The sequence below is a fragment of the Salvelinus alpinus genome, chromosome 29, assembly GCF_045679555.1.
Source record: "Salvelinus alpinus chromosome 29, SLU_Salpinus.1, whole genome shotgun sequence".
NCBI classification, from domain to species: domain Eukaryota; kingdom Metazoa; phylum Chordata; class Actinopteri; order Salmoniformes; family Salmonidae; genus Salvelinus; species Salvelinus alpinus.
Window position 1 is genome coordinate 37,213,525 of NC_092114.1, and position 11,465 is coordinate 37,224,989.

An 11,465-nucleotide genomic window follows, 5' to 3' on the forward strand; every position below is an offset into this window, starting at 1 on the left:
AATAGCACATCATTTATTACAGTCTTTAAAGTAAGTAACCATTTTTAAAGGTAGTTTAACTAAACAAAATAACTGTGGTGTAAAAATTGAAAACATGAAAAATACTGAATTTTATTACATTCGTCAGTCTATTCAACAGCATGAAGACCATTGTAACAATAATAAACTGCAATGCAATTCAATACAGTAAAAAAATGTGACCAAAACATACTGTATTATAATAAAACATGATACAAGCATTGATACATTTGTATTTTCCCACAATATAAACTCAGCAAAAAAAGAAAGTCCCTTTTTCAGGACCCTGTCTTTCAAAGATAATTTGTAAAAATCCAAATAACTTCACAGATCTTCATTGTAAAGGGTTTAAACACTGTTTCCCATGCTTGTTTAATGAACCATAAACAATTGATGAACATACACCTGTGGAACAGTCGTTAAGACACTAACAGCTTACAGAAGGTAGGAAATTAAGGTCACAGTTATGAAAACTTAGGACACTAAAGAGGCCTTTCTACTGACTCTGAAAAACACCAAAAGAAAGATGCCCAGGGTCCCTGCTCATCTGCGTGAACGTGCCTTAGACATGCTGCAAGGAGGCATGAGGACTGCAGATGTGGCCAGGGCAATAAATTGCTATGTCCATACTGTGAGACCCCTAAGACCGCACTACAGGGAGACAGGACGGACAGCTGATCGTCCTCGCAGTGGCGGACCACGTGTAACAACAGCTGCACAGATCGGTACATCCAAACATCACACCTGCAGGACAGGTAAAGGATGGCAGCAACAACTGCCCAAGTTACACCAGGAACGCACAATCCCTCTAACAGTGCTCAGACTGTCCGCAATAGACAGGACAGGATTGGCAAAAAGTGCTCTTCACTGACAAGTCTCGGTTTTGTCTCACCAGGGGTGATGGTCGGATTCACATTTTTTGTTGAAGGAATGTGCGTTATACCGAGGCCTGTACTCTGGAGCGGGATCAATTTGGAGGTGGAGGGTCCGTCATGGTCTGGGGCGGTGTCACAGCATCATCGGACTGAGCTTGTTGTCATGGCAGGCAATCTCAACGCTGTGCGTTACAGGGAAGACATCATCCTCCCTATGTGGTACCCTTCCTGCAGGCTCTTCCTGACATGACCATCCAGCATGACAATGCCACCAGCCATACTGCTTGTTCTGTGCGTGATTTCCTGCAAGACAGGAATGTCAGTGTTCTGCCATGGCCAGCGAAGAGCCCGGATCTCAAACACGTCTGGGACCTGTTAGATCGGAGGGTGAGGGGTAGGGCCATTCCCCCCAGAAATGAAATGTCCGGGAAATTGCAGGTGCCTTGGTGGAAGAATGAGGTAACATCTCACAGCAAGAACTGGCAAATCTGGTGCAGTCCATGAGGAGGAGATGCACTGCAGTACTTAATGCAGCTGGTGGCCACACCAGATAATGACTGTTACTTTTGATTTTGACTGCCCCTTTGTTCAGGGACACATTATTCAATTTCTGTTAGTCACATGTCTGTGGAACTTGTTCAGTTTATGTCTCAGTTGTTGAATCTTGTTATGTTCATACAAATATTTACTCATGTTAAGTTTGCTGAAAATAAACGCAGTTGACAGTGAGAGGACGTTTCTTTTTTTGCTGAGTTTATAGTATAGAAAATGTGTATTTTCCCACAATGTATAATATAGAAAATGTGTATTTTCCCGCAATATATATATAGAATACAGGATATCTCACAATTACCCTTCTGAGATGAAAGTTAAGAGCAAACATGGGAAAAAATATGGCAGTATCCGGGGTGCTCTGGCAGGTGGGGTTGGGAGTGTCAACTTGTTGCAAGGCGAGTTGTTCAGTTGTTTTTAATGAGTCCAACAAGCCCGGCGCTAACACCCCATAGTCTCAGTGCTGCAAGATCATCTCTCCCCTCAGGAGCTGGCTCCTTTACCTGACAGTCACTGAGAAACAAGCACATGTTAACTTAAAGCTCACCTAAACGCCTAGTTATTTATATTGTCTACACTCAGAATAAACACCACATTGTACAAACATACTCTTGATGGGATACTTAACCATCACATACACACACAAAATACACTCCTACTGTAAATGTAAATCATCCAACTCCAATTAACACCCAAACACACAGACACAGAGAGACTGATTCAGGTTAATTCACTCTACATACAGGGATGCTAAACTCAAAGTGGTACCTGAAGTAGCAGCCACTCTTCTCCTCCAGCCCCTCATTGACGGCGCAGTAGATGGTGGTCTGGGCACCCTCCCTGGGGGTCTTCATCAGGAGCCAGGCGGGGGCTGACAGCATGGAACTCAGCGTGGGGTACTTTGACTGCGAGTGGCGCCACAGCTCTGTCCGGATAACCCCGGGGTGCAGGGAATACGACGTCACTCCAGTACCTGATGGGGTGAGTGTAGGGATAGGGCTCCTAACCTTAAAATGTGGACATTCAGAGACATCACGTGGCAGGGAGCACTGCACTGTACACCAGTTATAACCTGATTTTGAAACAACATTATTTGTTTGTATAATTTTTGTTGTGCATACTAAGACGGCTACTGATAGGGGGGGGGGGGGAGGGGGGGGCAGCGTTAATAGAATCCTGAAATACAGTAATTGCAAAGGTCATGATACTTGATGAGTACTCTTTGACAAAGGCCTCAACGGTATGGGCTTTAATCCACTAGTAAACATGAGTTGCCTTATCTTTAGCCATGCATTGCTAAACCATGATAGTATACAGTAAAATCCATAACTATGGTAAAATACAACTTGATTGTTAACCAATAAATGTAGACCTGTGTGTTGGAGCATCTATTTTCTGACCCCGCACAAAGTTATGGCCCATTGATAATGTATTTCTATGTAAAGAGCTGGGGTCCACAACCCCTCTTTTACGCTGCTGCTACTCTCTGTTTATCATATATGCATAGTCACTTTAACTATACATGCACTTAGGTTGGAGTTTACATACACTTAGGTTGGAGTCATTAAAACTCGTTTTTCAACCACTCCACAAATTTCTTGTTAACAAACTATAGTTTTGGCAAGTCGGTTAGGACATCTACTGTGTGCATGACACAAGTAATTTTTCCAACAATTGCTTACAGACAGATTATTTCACTTATAATTCATTGTATCACATTTCCAATGGGTCAGAAGTTTACATACACTAAGTTGACTGTGTCTTTAAACAGCTTGGAAAATTCCAGAAAATTATGTCATGGCTTTAGAAGCTTCTGATAGGCTAATTGATATCAATTGAGTCTATTGGAGGTGTACCTGTGGATGTATTTCAAGGCCTACCTTCAAACTCAGTGCCTCTTTGCTTGAAATCATGAGAAAATCAAAAGAAATCAGCCAAGACCTCAGAAAAAAGTATAGCAAGTATAAACACCATGGGACAACACAGCCGTCATACCGCTCAGGAAGGAGACGCGTTCTGTCTCCTAGAGATGAACGTACTTTGGTGCGAAAAGTGCAAATCAATCCCAGAACAACAGAAAAGGACCTTGTGAAGATGCTGGAGGAAACAGGTACAAAAGTATCTATATCCACAGTAAAACGAGTCCTATATCGACATAACCTGAAAGGCCGCTCAGCAAGGAAGAAGCCACTGCTCAAAAACCGCCATAAAAAAGCCAGACTACGGTTTGCAACTGAACATAGGGACAAAGATCGTACTTTTTGGAGAAATATCATCTGGTCTGATGAAACAAAAATATAACTATTTGGCCATAATGACCATCGTTATGTTTGGAGGAAAAAGGGGGAGGCTTGCAAGCCAAAGAACACCATCCCAACCGTGAAGCACGGGGGTGGCAGCATGATGTTGTGGGGGTGCTTTGCTGCAGGAGGGACTGGTGCACTTCACAAAATAGATGGCATCATGAGGCAGGAAAATTATGTGGCTATATTGAAGCAACATCTCAAGATATCAGTCAGGAAGTTAAAGCTTGGTCGCAAATGGGTCTTCCAAATGGACAATGACCCCAAGCATACTTCCAAAGTTGTGGAAAAATGGCTTAAGGACAACAAAGTCAAGGTATTGGAGTGGCCATCACAAAGCCCTGACCTCAATCCAATAGAAAATTTGTGGGCAGAACTGAAAAATCGGTGCGAGCAAGGAGGCCTACAAACCTGACTCAGTTACACCAGCTCGGTCAGGAGGAATGGGCCAAAATTCACCCAAATGATTGTGGGAAGCTTGTGGAAGGCTACCCGAAACATTTGACCCAAGTTAAACAATCTAAAGGTAATGCTACCAAATACTAATTGAGTGTATGTAAACTTCTGACCCACTGGGAATGTGATGAAAGAAATAAAAGCTGAATTAAATCATTCTCTCTACTATTATTCTGACATTTCTCATTCTTAAAATAAAGTGGTGATCCTAACTGACCTAAGACTGTCACGCCCTGACCATAGAGAACCATTGTTTCTCTATGGCATAGTAGGTCAGGGCGTGACTAGGGGGTGATTTAGTATATGTATGTCTATGTTTTATTCTAGTTTATTATTTCTATGTGGGTATTCTAGTTTTCATATTTCTAGGTTGGTGTGCTTGATATGGTTCCCAATTAGAGGCAGCTGGTTATCGTTGTCTCTAATTGGGGATCATATTTAAGTAGCATTTTTTCCACCTGTGTTTTATGGGATTGTTTTGAGTTAGTGCACGTAGCACCTCTGTAGTCACGGTTCGTTGTTAGTTTATTGTTTATTTGTTTTTGTCTTTGCTAAGTTTCACTTTTTTCATTAAATTATGTGGAACTCAACATCCGCTGCGCCTTGGTCCGATATTTATTCCAGCGAACGTGACAAAGACAGGGAATTTTTACTTGGGATTAAATGTCAGGAATTGTGAAAAACTGAGTTTAAATGTATTTGGCTAAAGTGTATGTAAACTTCCGACTTCAACTGTACATACTACCTCAATTAGCCCGACTAACCTGTGCCCCCGCACATTGGCTACCCGGACTATCTGCATTGTGTCCCGCCACCCAACACCCGTCAACCCCTCTTTTACGCTACTGCTAATCTCTCTGTTTATCATATATGCATAGTCACTTTAACCATACCTACATGTACATACTACCTCAATTAGCCCGACTAACTGGTGCCTGTATATAGCCTCGCTACTGTATATAGTCTCGCAACTGTTATTTTTCACTGTCTTTTTACTGTTGTTTTTATTTCTTTACTTATCTAGTGTTCACCTAATACCTATTTTTTACTTAGAAATTGTACTGTTGGTTAGTGCCTGTAAGTACGCATTTCACTGTAAGGTCTACACCTGTTGTATTTGGCGCACATGACAAATAAACTTTGATTTGATTACTGTACATTTAGCCATTGAACAGGATATGCAGTGGAAATGTAAAAATCCATTACTTAATTTCCTACACATAACTAGGTTAATTCATTTGAATTTGTCTAATTTCTAACTACATGTATATGAGTAGTAATAGAGCTGTAATAAGGCAACCCCTCACCTTTGGTCCTTCGTGCCAGCTCCCTAGAGAAGAGGAGGTTGGCCAGTTTACTCTGCTTATAGGCGATTACTGAGTTGTACCCCTTCTTATCAAAATTAAGGTCTTCAAAGTGGATTTTCCCTGAAAGAAGAGGAGGTAGAGCCAGATAAAAATATAACTCAATTGATTATATTTATTTTATGACAAAAATATCTGAACAGGATGGGCTTACCTCCTTGATGAGCGATGCTAGACACATTGATGATGCGGCTGGGGGTGGAGGCTTTCAGCATGTCCAGGAGCAGATTGGTCAATAGGAAGTGACCTAGGTGATTGACGGCAAATTGACTCTCAAAACCTTCCACTGTGAGGCTTTTGGGACACAGCATTATACCTTTGAGGAGTAGAGGGAGAGTATTTAAAGGATGGTTCAAAAAGCTCAAGCCCACAACTTTGACAACGAAAAACATGCTCTATTTCAAAGCATATCCAGAGTAAGAAGGATCTTCAATGACAACACCAACACAATTCAGGCTCTCAAAGTATGTTGGGTAAAATCATTTTATTTTTAATAATTTTTTTTAACTAGGCAAGTCAGTTAAGAACAAATCCTTATTTTCAATGACGGCCTAGGAACAGTGGGTTAACTGCCTTGTTCAAGGGCAGAACGACAGATTTGTACCTTGTCAACTCGGGGATTCAGTCTTTCAACCTTTCGGTTACTAGTCCAACGCTCTAACCACTAGGCAACCTGTCGCCCCAGTCTGTGGCATCAGTCTCACCTGCGTTGTTGATAAGTATGTCCAGACGGGTCTCTGTGGCAATGAATTCCCGAGCAAACTGACGTACTGAACCGAGGGAGGCCAGGTCTAGTTGTTGCACCACCACGTTAGTATTTCCTGTGGAACTGCGGATCTCTGCTGCAGCTGCTTCTCCCCTGGTGAGGTCTCGGCAAGCCATGATCACCCGAGCTCCTGAGAACACGCAGTACCGTCAGTCTGAGAACACCCTCATCACATTACCCTCCAATAGAATATATAGGATCAGCCCTATCATCAGCTGAACAACATCCACAATCTATCACACCCCGCCACTAAGCCTCCTACACTCAGGCCTTCCATTGAAAAGCCACCACAGTTGCCCTTAAATCCAAATTTTCCTCAGATTGCATTGGGACTTGTTTGTGTCCAAAAGGGACACCATGAAAGGTAAGGTAAATCACAACACAGTTAGAGTACAGTCCAATAGAGAAGTGCCATAGGCCTTCTGTACCTCTCATGGCCATATCCCAGGCCGTCTCCTTGCCGATGCCAGTGTTGGCACCAGTGATCACCACAGTCCTTCCATGTAGTTTGGCACGGCTGCGGCATATCCCACCGGCGATCCACTTTCGCAGTAAAACATAGCCTGGTTTGGAGACAAACGGCACTGAGCCAAAATATCACTCTTACTTCTTCTTATGTTGACCTATGAACTTTCCACTAGAGGCACCCTACCTGTTGATTGTGTAAGTACTGACAGGTTGGCCACCTCTCTCATGGGAATAGAAAGCATGTTCATTGGTCACATTGGCCCACAATAGTTTTGCTACTCATCGCTTTTAATCCTGGGACTCTATGTGAAACATGTGGAAGAGTAAACATCCTTATTTTGGAGCACCAATGTGATCAATCCATGGACAGGGAAAGATAGAGCAACTGAGGGCAAACCCTTTATTACTGGCATTGTGTAAAAACAAAGTCTATGGTCGGTACAGGGACAGTGAACAGTTACAGTCCAATAGAGAAGTGCTGTTAAGACAACAGTTCAAAGGACACTGGACTGGTTCCATATGGGAGGAATTTCACAAGCCCTAATCTACCACAATTAAAATCTCTCAACCAAACAAGATTTAATCCTGGCTTAACATTTTTCAAGTCTGCGTAAAAATCCCTTTGTTGTGGAAATAGGAATTGTTAACATAGCATATACTGTATGTGCAATTGTAAAGCCTTTACACACATAACAGTATATGTCGGGATCTTGGAGCTACAGGGAGTGAACACGTTACAAATCACAAACCTTAAATAGACACTACAATCAAGCATTACCACATACCACGGTCAGTCATGCTTCAGTGATTCTGTGGATTTTCATGTAAGTCAAGAAAAATGTACAATCTGAAGACTTTTACATCCTGTATGTTACAACATGGCACAACACACTTCATGCAGGCAGTTTTGATATACAATACACTTTGTTGGTGGTTTAGTAGTGTTAACTTTTGTTGAAATTAGGCTACTATTCCCCTAGCATATATTCCCATGTAGAAATGTTAGAAAAATATTACCATTATAGAAAACTGTAAAAGTAATTGAAAGGAGATCTGAGACCCACAATACATCAAGATAACTTGCATAGCAGTAGAGCTGTGACTTACTGATGGTTGTCACTGTGGTCACAGCGCCGTACTTGACTAGCTGGTTTTTCTTCAACTCTTTCCACATCTTATCAGCGCTTGTTGCCAGAACAGTTTGACTACCCCAGACCAGACAACTTAGCCTAGTAAATCCTGAGCTTAGCGAGTCTGGCTATTCTTCCTGAACTGTGTTGCTTTGAATGTTGTTACAGCACGAGCAGTGATACAGATCGAGTGGCTATGAATAGGTCTAAGTATCTTACACAGGAGGTTTAGTCTTATAGCCAGATTAAACCAGAACTACTTCCTTAAACAGTCAATGGTGTACCACTAGTATGGCACACTAGTATAGTTCTCCTCCTTGAACATTCCTTAAAGTGGGATTGTGTGGTGTCTTTATACACTGACTATACCAAACATTAGGAACACATTTAACCTGTCTCCTCCCCTTCAACTACACTGATTGAAGTGGATTTAACAAGTGACATCAGTAAGGGATCATAGCTTTCACCTGGATTCACCTGGTCAGTCTATGTAATGAAAAGAGCAGGTGTTCTTAATGTTTTGTATACTCAGTGTATTTGTCAAGAGAACACCTTAAAGACAGATCTTGTCTAGCTCTGGTCCAGTGAGATTGTCCAAGCCCTGGTCCAGCTGCTCCCCCTCAATTTCGACATTGGTAGCAGTAGTGGCATAGTCCCTGTCTCTCAGGGGAACAGCGTGCTCTCCGTGTATTTGAGTGTACTAATACTTCAACTTTTGTTATAATGACACATGAAAGGACCTAGTGTATGGGTAGGGCCCACTGAGGTATGGGTAGGACCTAAAGTGCCACCTACTGGACTATTGTAGGGCTACCATTTAAAAATAGCAATAGTGAAGGCAAATAGGACAAAAAGCTATAGCTAGATTTTGCATTGGCTAATTATTCATAATGGAAGGAAGTTATTTTACTACAAAAAATCTGGTAATCATATTGTTGACATTGTCAAAGATTTTGATTGGGAGGCTACCAGTGGTTATATTAGCATGTAAATCTAGGTGGGGAAAACTCCAGCAAAGCCAATACACAACACAACAGAACACTAAATAATACATTAATTGGACTATAACAGTGACAAACTGTGCCCACAAACTTATGGGCCTACATAAAACTGTCCCAACAGCAGAGTCCCAAAACCTTACCACTGCTACACCTGGCTATCAGCGGAGCCTTGTCTGGCAGCGAAACAGTTCATTCAGCCTAATTTACTGCCTTTAAAAAAACATAGCTGATATGGCTAACTTGTGTAAACAAATGTGGTTTCTACTGACAATTGAGATGTACAAACTATGGCATAAGGGGATGACGAGCGGATAAGAGGCAATTCGTAATTTCGATTAAGACATTAATGAGCAAGCTAGGATGGACATAATCAATATAACTATTTGTTCAGCACTTTTGAAATGTACCGCGACAGAATTCAGAGCATAGGCCGTTCTTACAGTATTCTCCCTGTACACCAAGTCAGAACCGTAGGATAAATAAAATGGGGAATATCAAATCAAATTAATTTATATAGCCCTTCTTACATCAGCTGATACCTCAAAGTGAAACCCAGCCTAAAACCCCAAACAGCAAGCAATGCAGGTGTAGAAGCACACAATGAAAGCTCTTACAATATTCGATGATGACATTTCTTTAAAACAGGCTATGGGCTACATGAAGAGAAAAGGAACCAAATGTTTAGGTTTAGGCACATGGGCTACTAACAGCTTACTACATTTACATTTACATTTAAGTCATTTAGCAGACGCTCTTATCCAGAGCGACTTACAAATTGGAAAGTTCATACATATTCATCCATATTCATCCTGGTCCCCCCGTGGGGAATGAACCCACAACCCTGGCGTTGCAAGCGCCATGCTCTACCAACTGAGCCACACGGGACCACCCAACTGAGCCACACGGGACCACAACATACACTTAGTATTGCTTTCTTAGCTACAGTATACATATGTCCCTGGCATATCACATAATTTATGCAGCAGCATACAAGACATTTTTGGACTCATCTTGTTGTGCTGTGCTCACTTGAAACATGAAGGTGGCAAGGCGGTCCTTTGTGGGCACATTTTTTCATCAAAGTCTGGCATTCTCTGGATTTATGGTGCTTTCAAGAGAACTGGGGAAAAAACAAGGTTGAATTATCTTCAGGTCAGAGCTCTAGAAAGAGGCCAGAGTTCCCGACTTGAAAATCCGAGTTGGATTACCGTTCAAAATGTATTTTCCCAGTCGGAGCTCGTTTCTTTCTGAGTTCCCAGTTGTCTTGAACTCACTGAAGTCTGAGATTTCCCAGTTCCAAGTTGTTTTGAAAGCGGCAGAAATCATGCTGGATTGACAGCATGGCCAATGTTGAATGTTTATCCTTTTAAGCTTGGAAAAGAGACCCTTAAACACAGACTTGGACCACACATCCATTCCAATGAATAGCAGGCTAGTGGTTGCTTTGCAATGCTTGCAGTTAGCCACTTATTCCTTCCAAACCACTCATTGTTGAATTTGCGATTTCCAACTTGTTCTGTAATGTTTATGTCCAATGGCTGATGAACACCGATATGTTTTATCTATAATTTCTCTTCATATGACAAGGATTGAAAATGATTTGCCAGTAGATTGTCGACTTGATTCATGATGATGACCACTAGCTTGCTAGCTAAGATTTTGAAAGTATGATGTTGACATGATCAGTCCAATCAAAGCTACTGTAGATATAACGTGATTTGACATCCTTTTACCTGTGGCCAATGACCTTGAGCCTTCTTGGATGGGCACTTCTAATGTAACTCAAAAGCAGCATTCAACGGGCTTGAATTTTCGAGCTCTCCCCGTAGATTTTGCGGTGATGCAGTGTACCCATGAGTAACAAAACACTGAGCCAATCCCAGCGCAACTAGAGAACATTTTCCGCTGGCTGCCCCACCACTACAGAAAGTACTGAGCTAGGCTGAAACACCTGAATTTTGGAGCTGCCTTACTCCAGAAAGCAAAAAATAGATAATCTTTGTATGCAGCTTTATTAACTCAAAAGAGTATAATTTTTTTAAACATTGTTTGCAAACTGATATGTGACAAGTATTAATGCCAAAATAACACGCTAAACACCCCCCTGCCCTGAATGACGGGTCTCCACTACAGGCTACACTCATATCAATATTGAGTTAGTAACTAGTGAATTTGGAAAGAATCAAATGCAACATAGAAATGTTGTCATTTAGCTAGCTGAGCTAGACCCATCATATACCAGTGGGTACGCTCCTGTATGCGCCGGTTACGGCGAAATACTCTGCTTACCGGTACCTAGCTACTAGCTAGCTTTCGCTTTGCCTAGGCTGGTACATTTATATTTGTTTTAGCCTGTTGGCCATGTTCACTGGCAGAAATGTATTAGTTGGCTCAGCTAGCTAGCTAACGTTAGTTACCCAGCTAGTTTGATGCGTGAATTGTTACAGTAACGTTAGCTAGCTATCCGTTTTTTAAACCAGCTTTGTCAGTTTGTTAGCCACTGCTAATACCTCCAGTTGTCACTCGACCCTG

The 11,465-nt window shown here is 41.8% G+C and overlaps 1 protein-coding gene across 1 annotated transcript; it reads right to left on the reverse strand.

The window, feature by feature from the left end:
* Positions 1-90: 90 nt before the first annotated feature.
* LOC139558650 (retinol dehydrogenase 12) lies at positions 91-11,124 on the reverse strand. The gene is made up of 7 exons (XM_071373913.1): positions 7,910-11,124; positions 6,763-6,897; positions 6,273-6,464; positions 5,723-5,884; positions 5,512-5,631; positions 2,214-2,418; positions 91-1,958 (listed from the first exon to the last, which is right to left on the reverse strand). The coding sequence occupies exons 1-7, from the start codon at positions 7,974-7,976 to the stop codon at positions 1,853-1,855; spliced, it is 987 nt and encodes a 328-aa protein (XP_071230014.1). The 5' UTR covers positions 7,977-11,124; the 3' UTR covers positions 91-1,852.
* Between the last annotated feature and the right edge of the window lie 341 nt (positions 11,125-11,465).

What these genes read in the sequence shown, in the direction of transcription:
- LOC139558650 (XM_071373913.1), bottom strand. Translation starts at nt 7,976, where the DNA reads ATGTGGAAAGAGTTGAAGAAAAACCAGCTAGTCAAGTACGGCGCTGTG. An exon ending in GACCACAGTGACAACCATCA is followed by an intron (nt 6,898 to 7,909) that starts GTAAGTCACAGC and finishes TCTCCAAACCAG; the next exon opens with GCTATGTTTTACTGCGAAAG. An exon ending in TAGCATCGCTCATCAAGGAG is followed by an intron (nt 5,632 to 5,722) that starts GTAAGCCCATCC and finishes CTCTTCTTTCAG; the next exon opens with GGAAAATCCACTTTGAAGAC.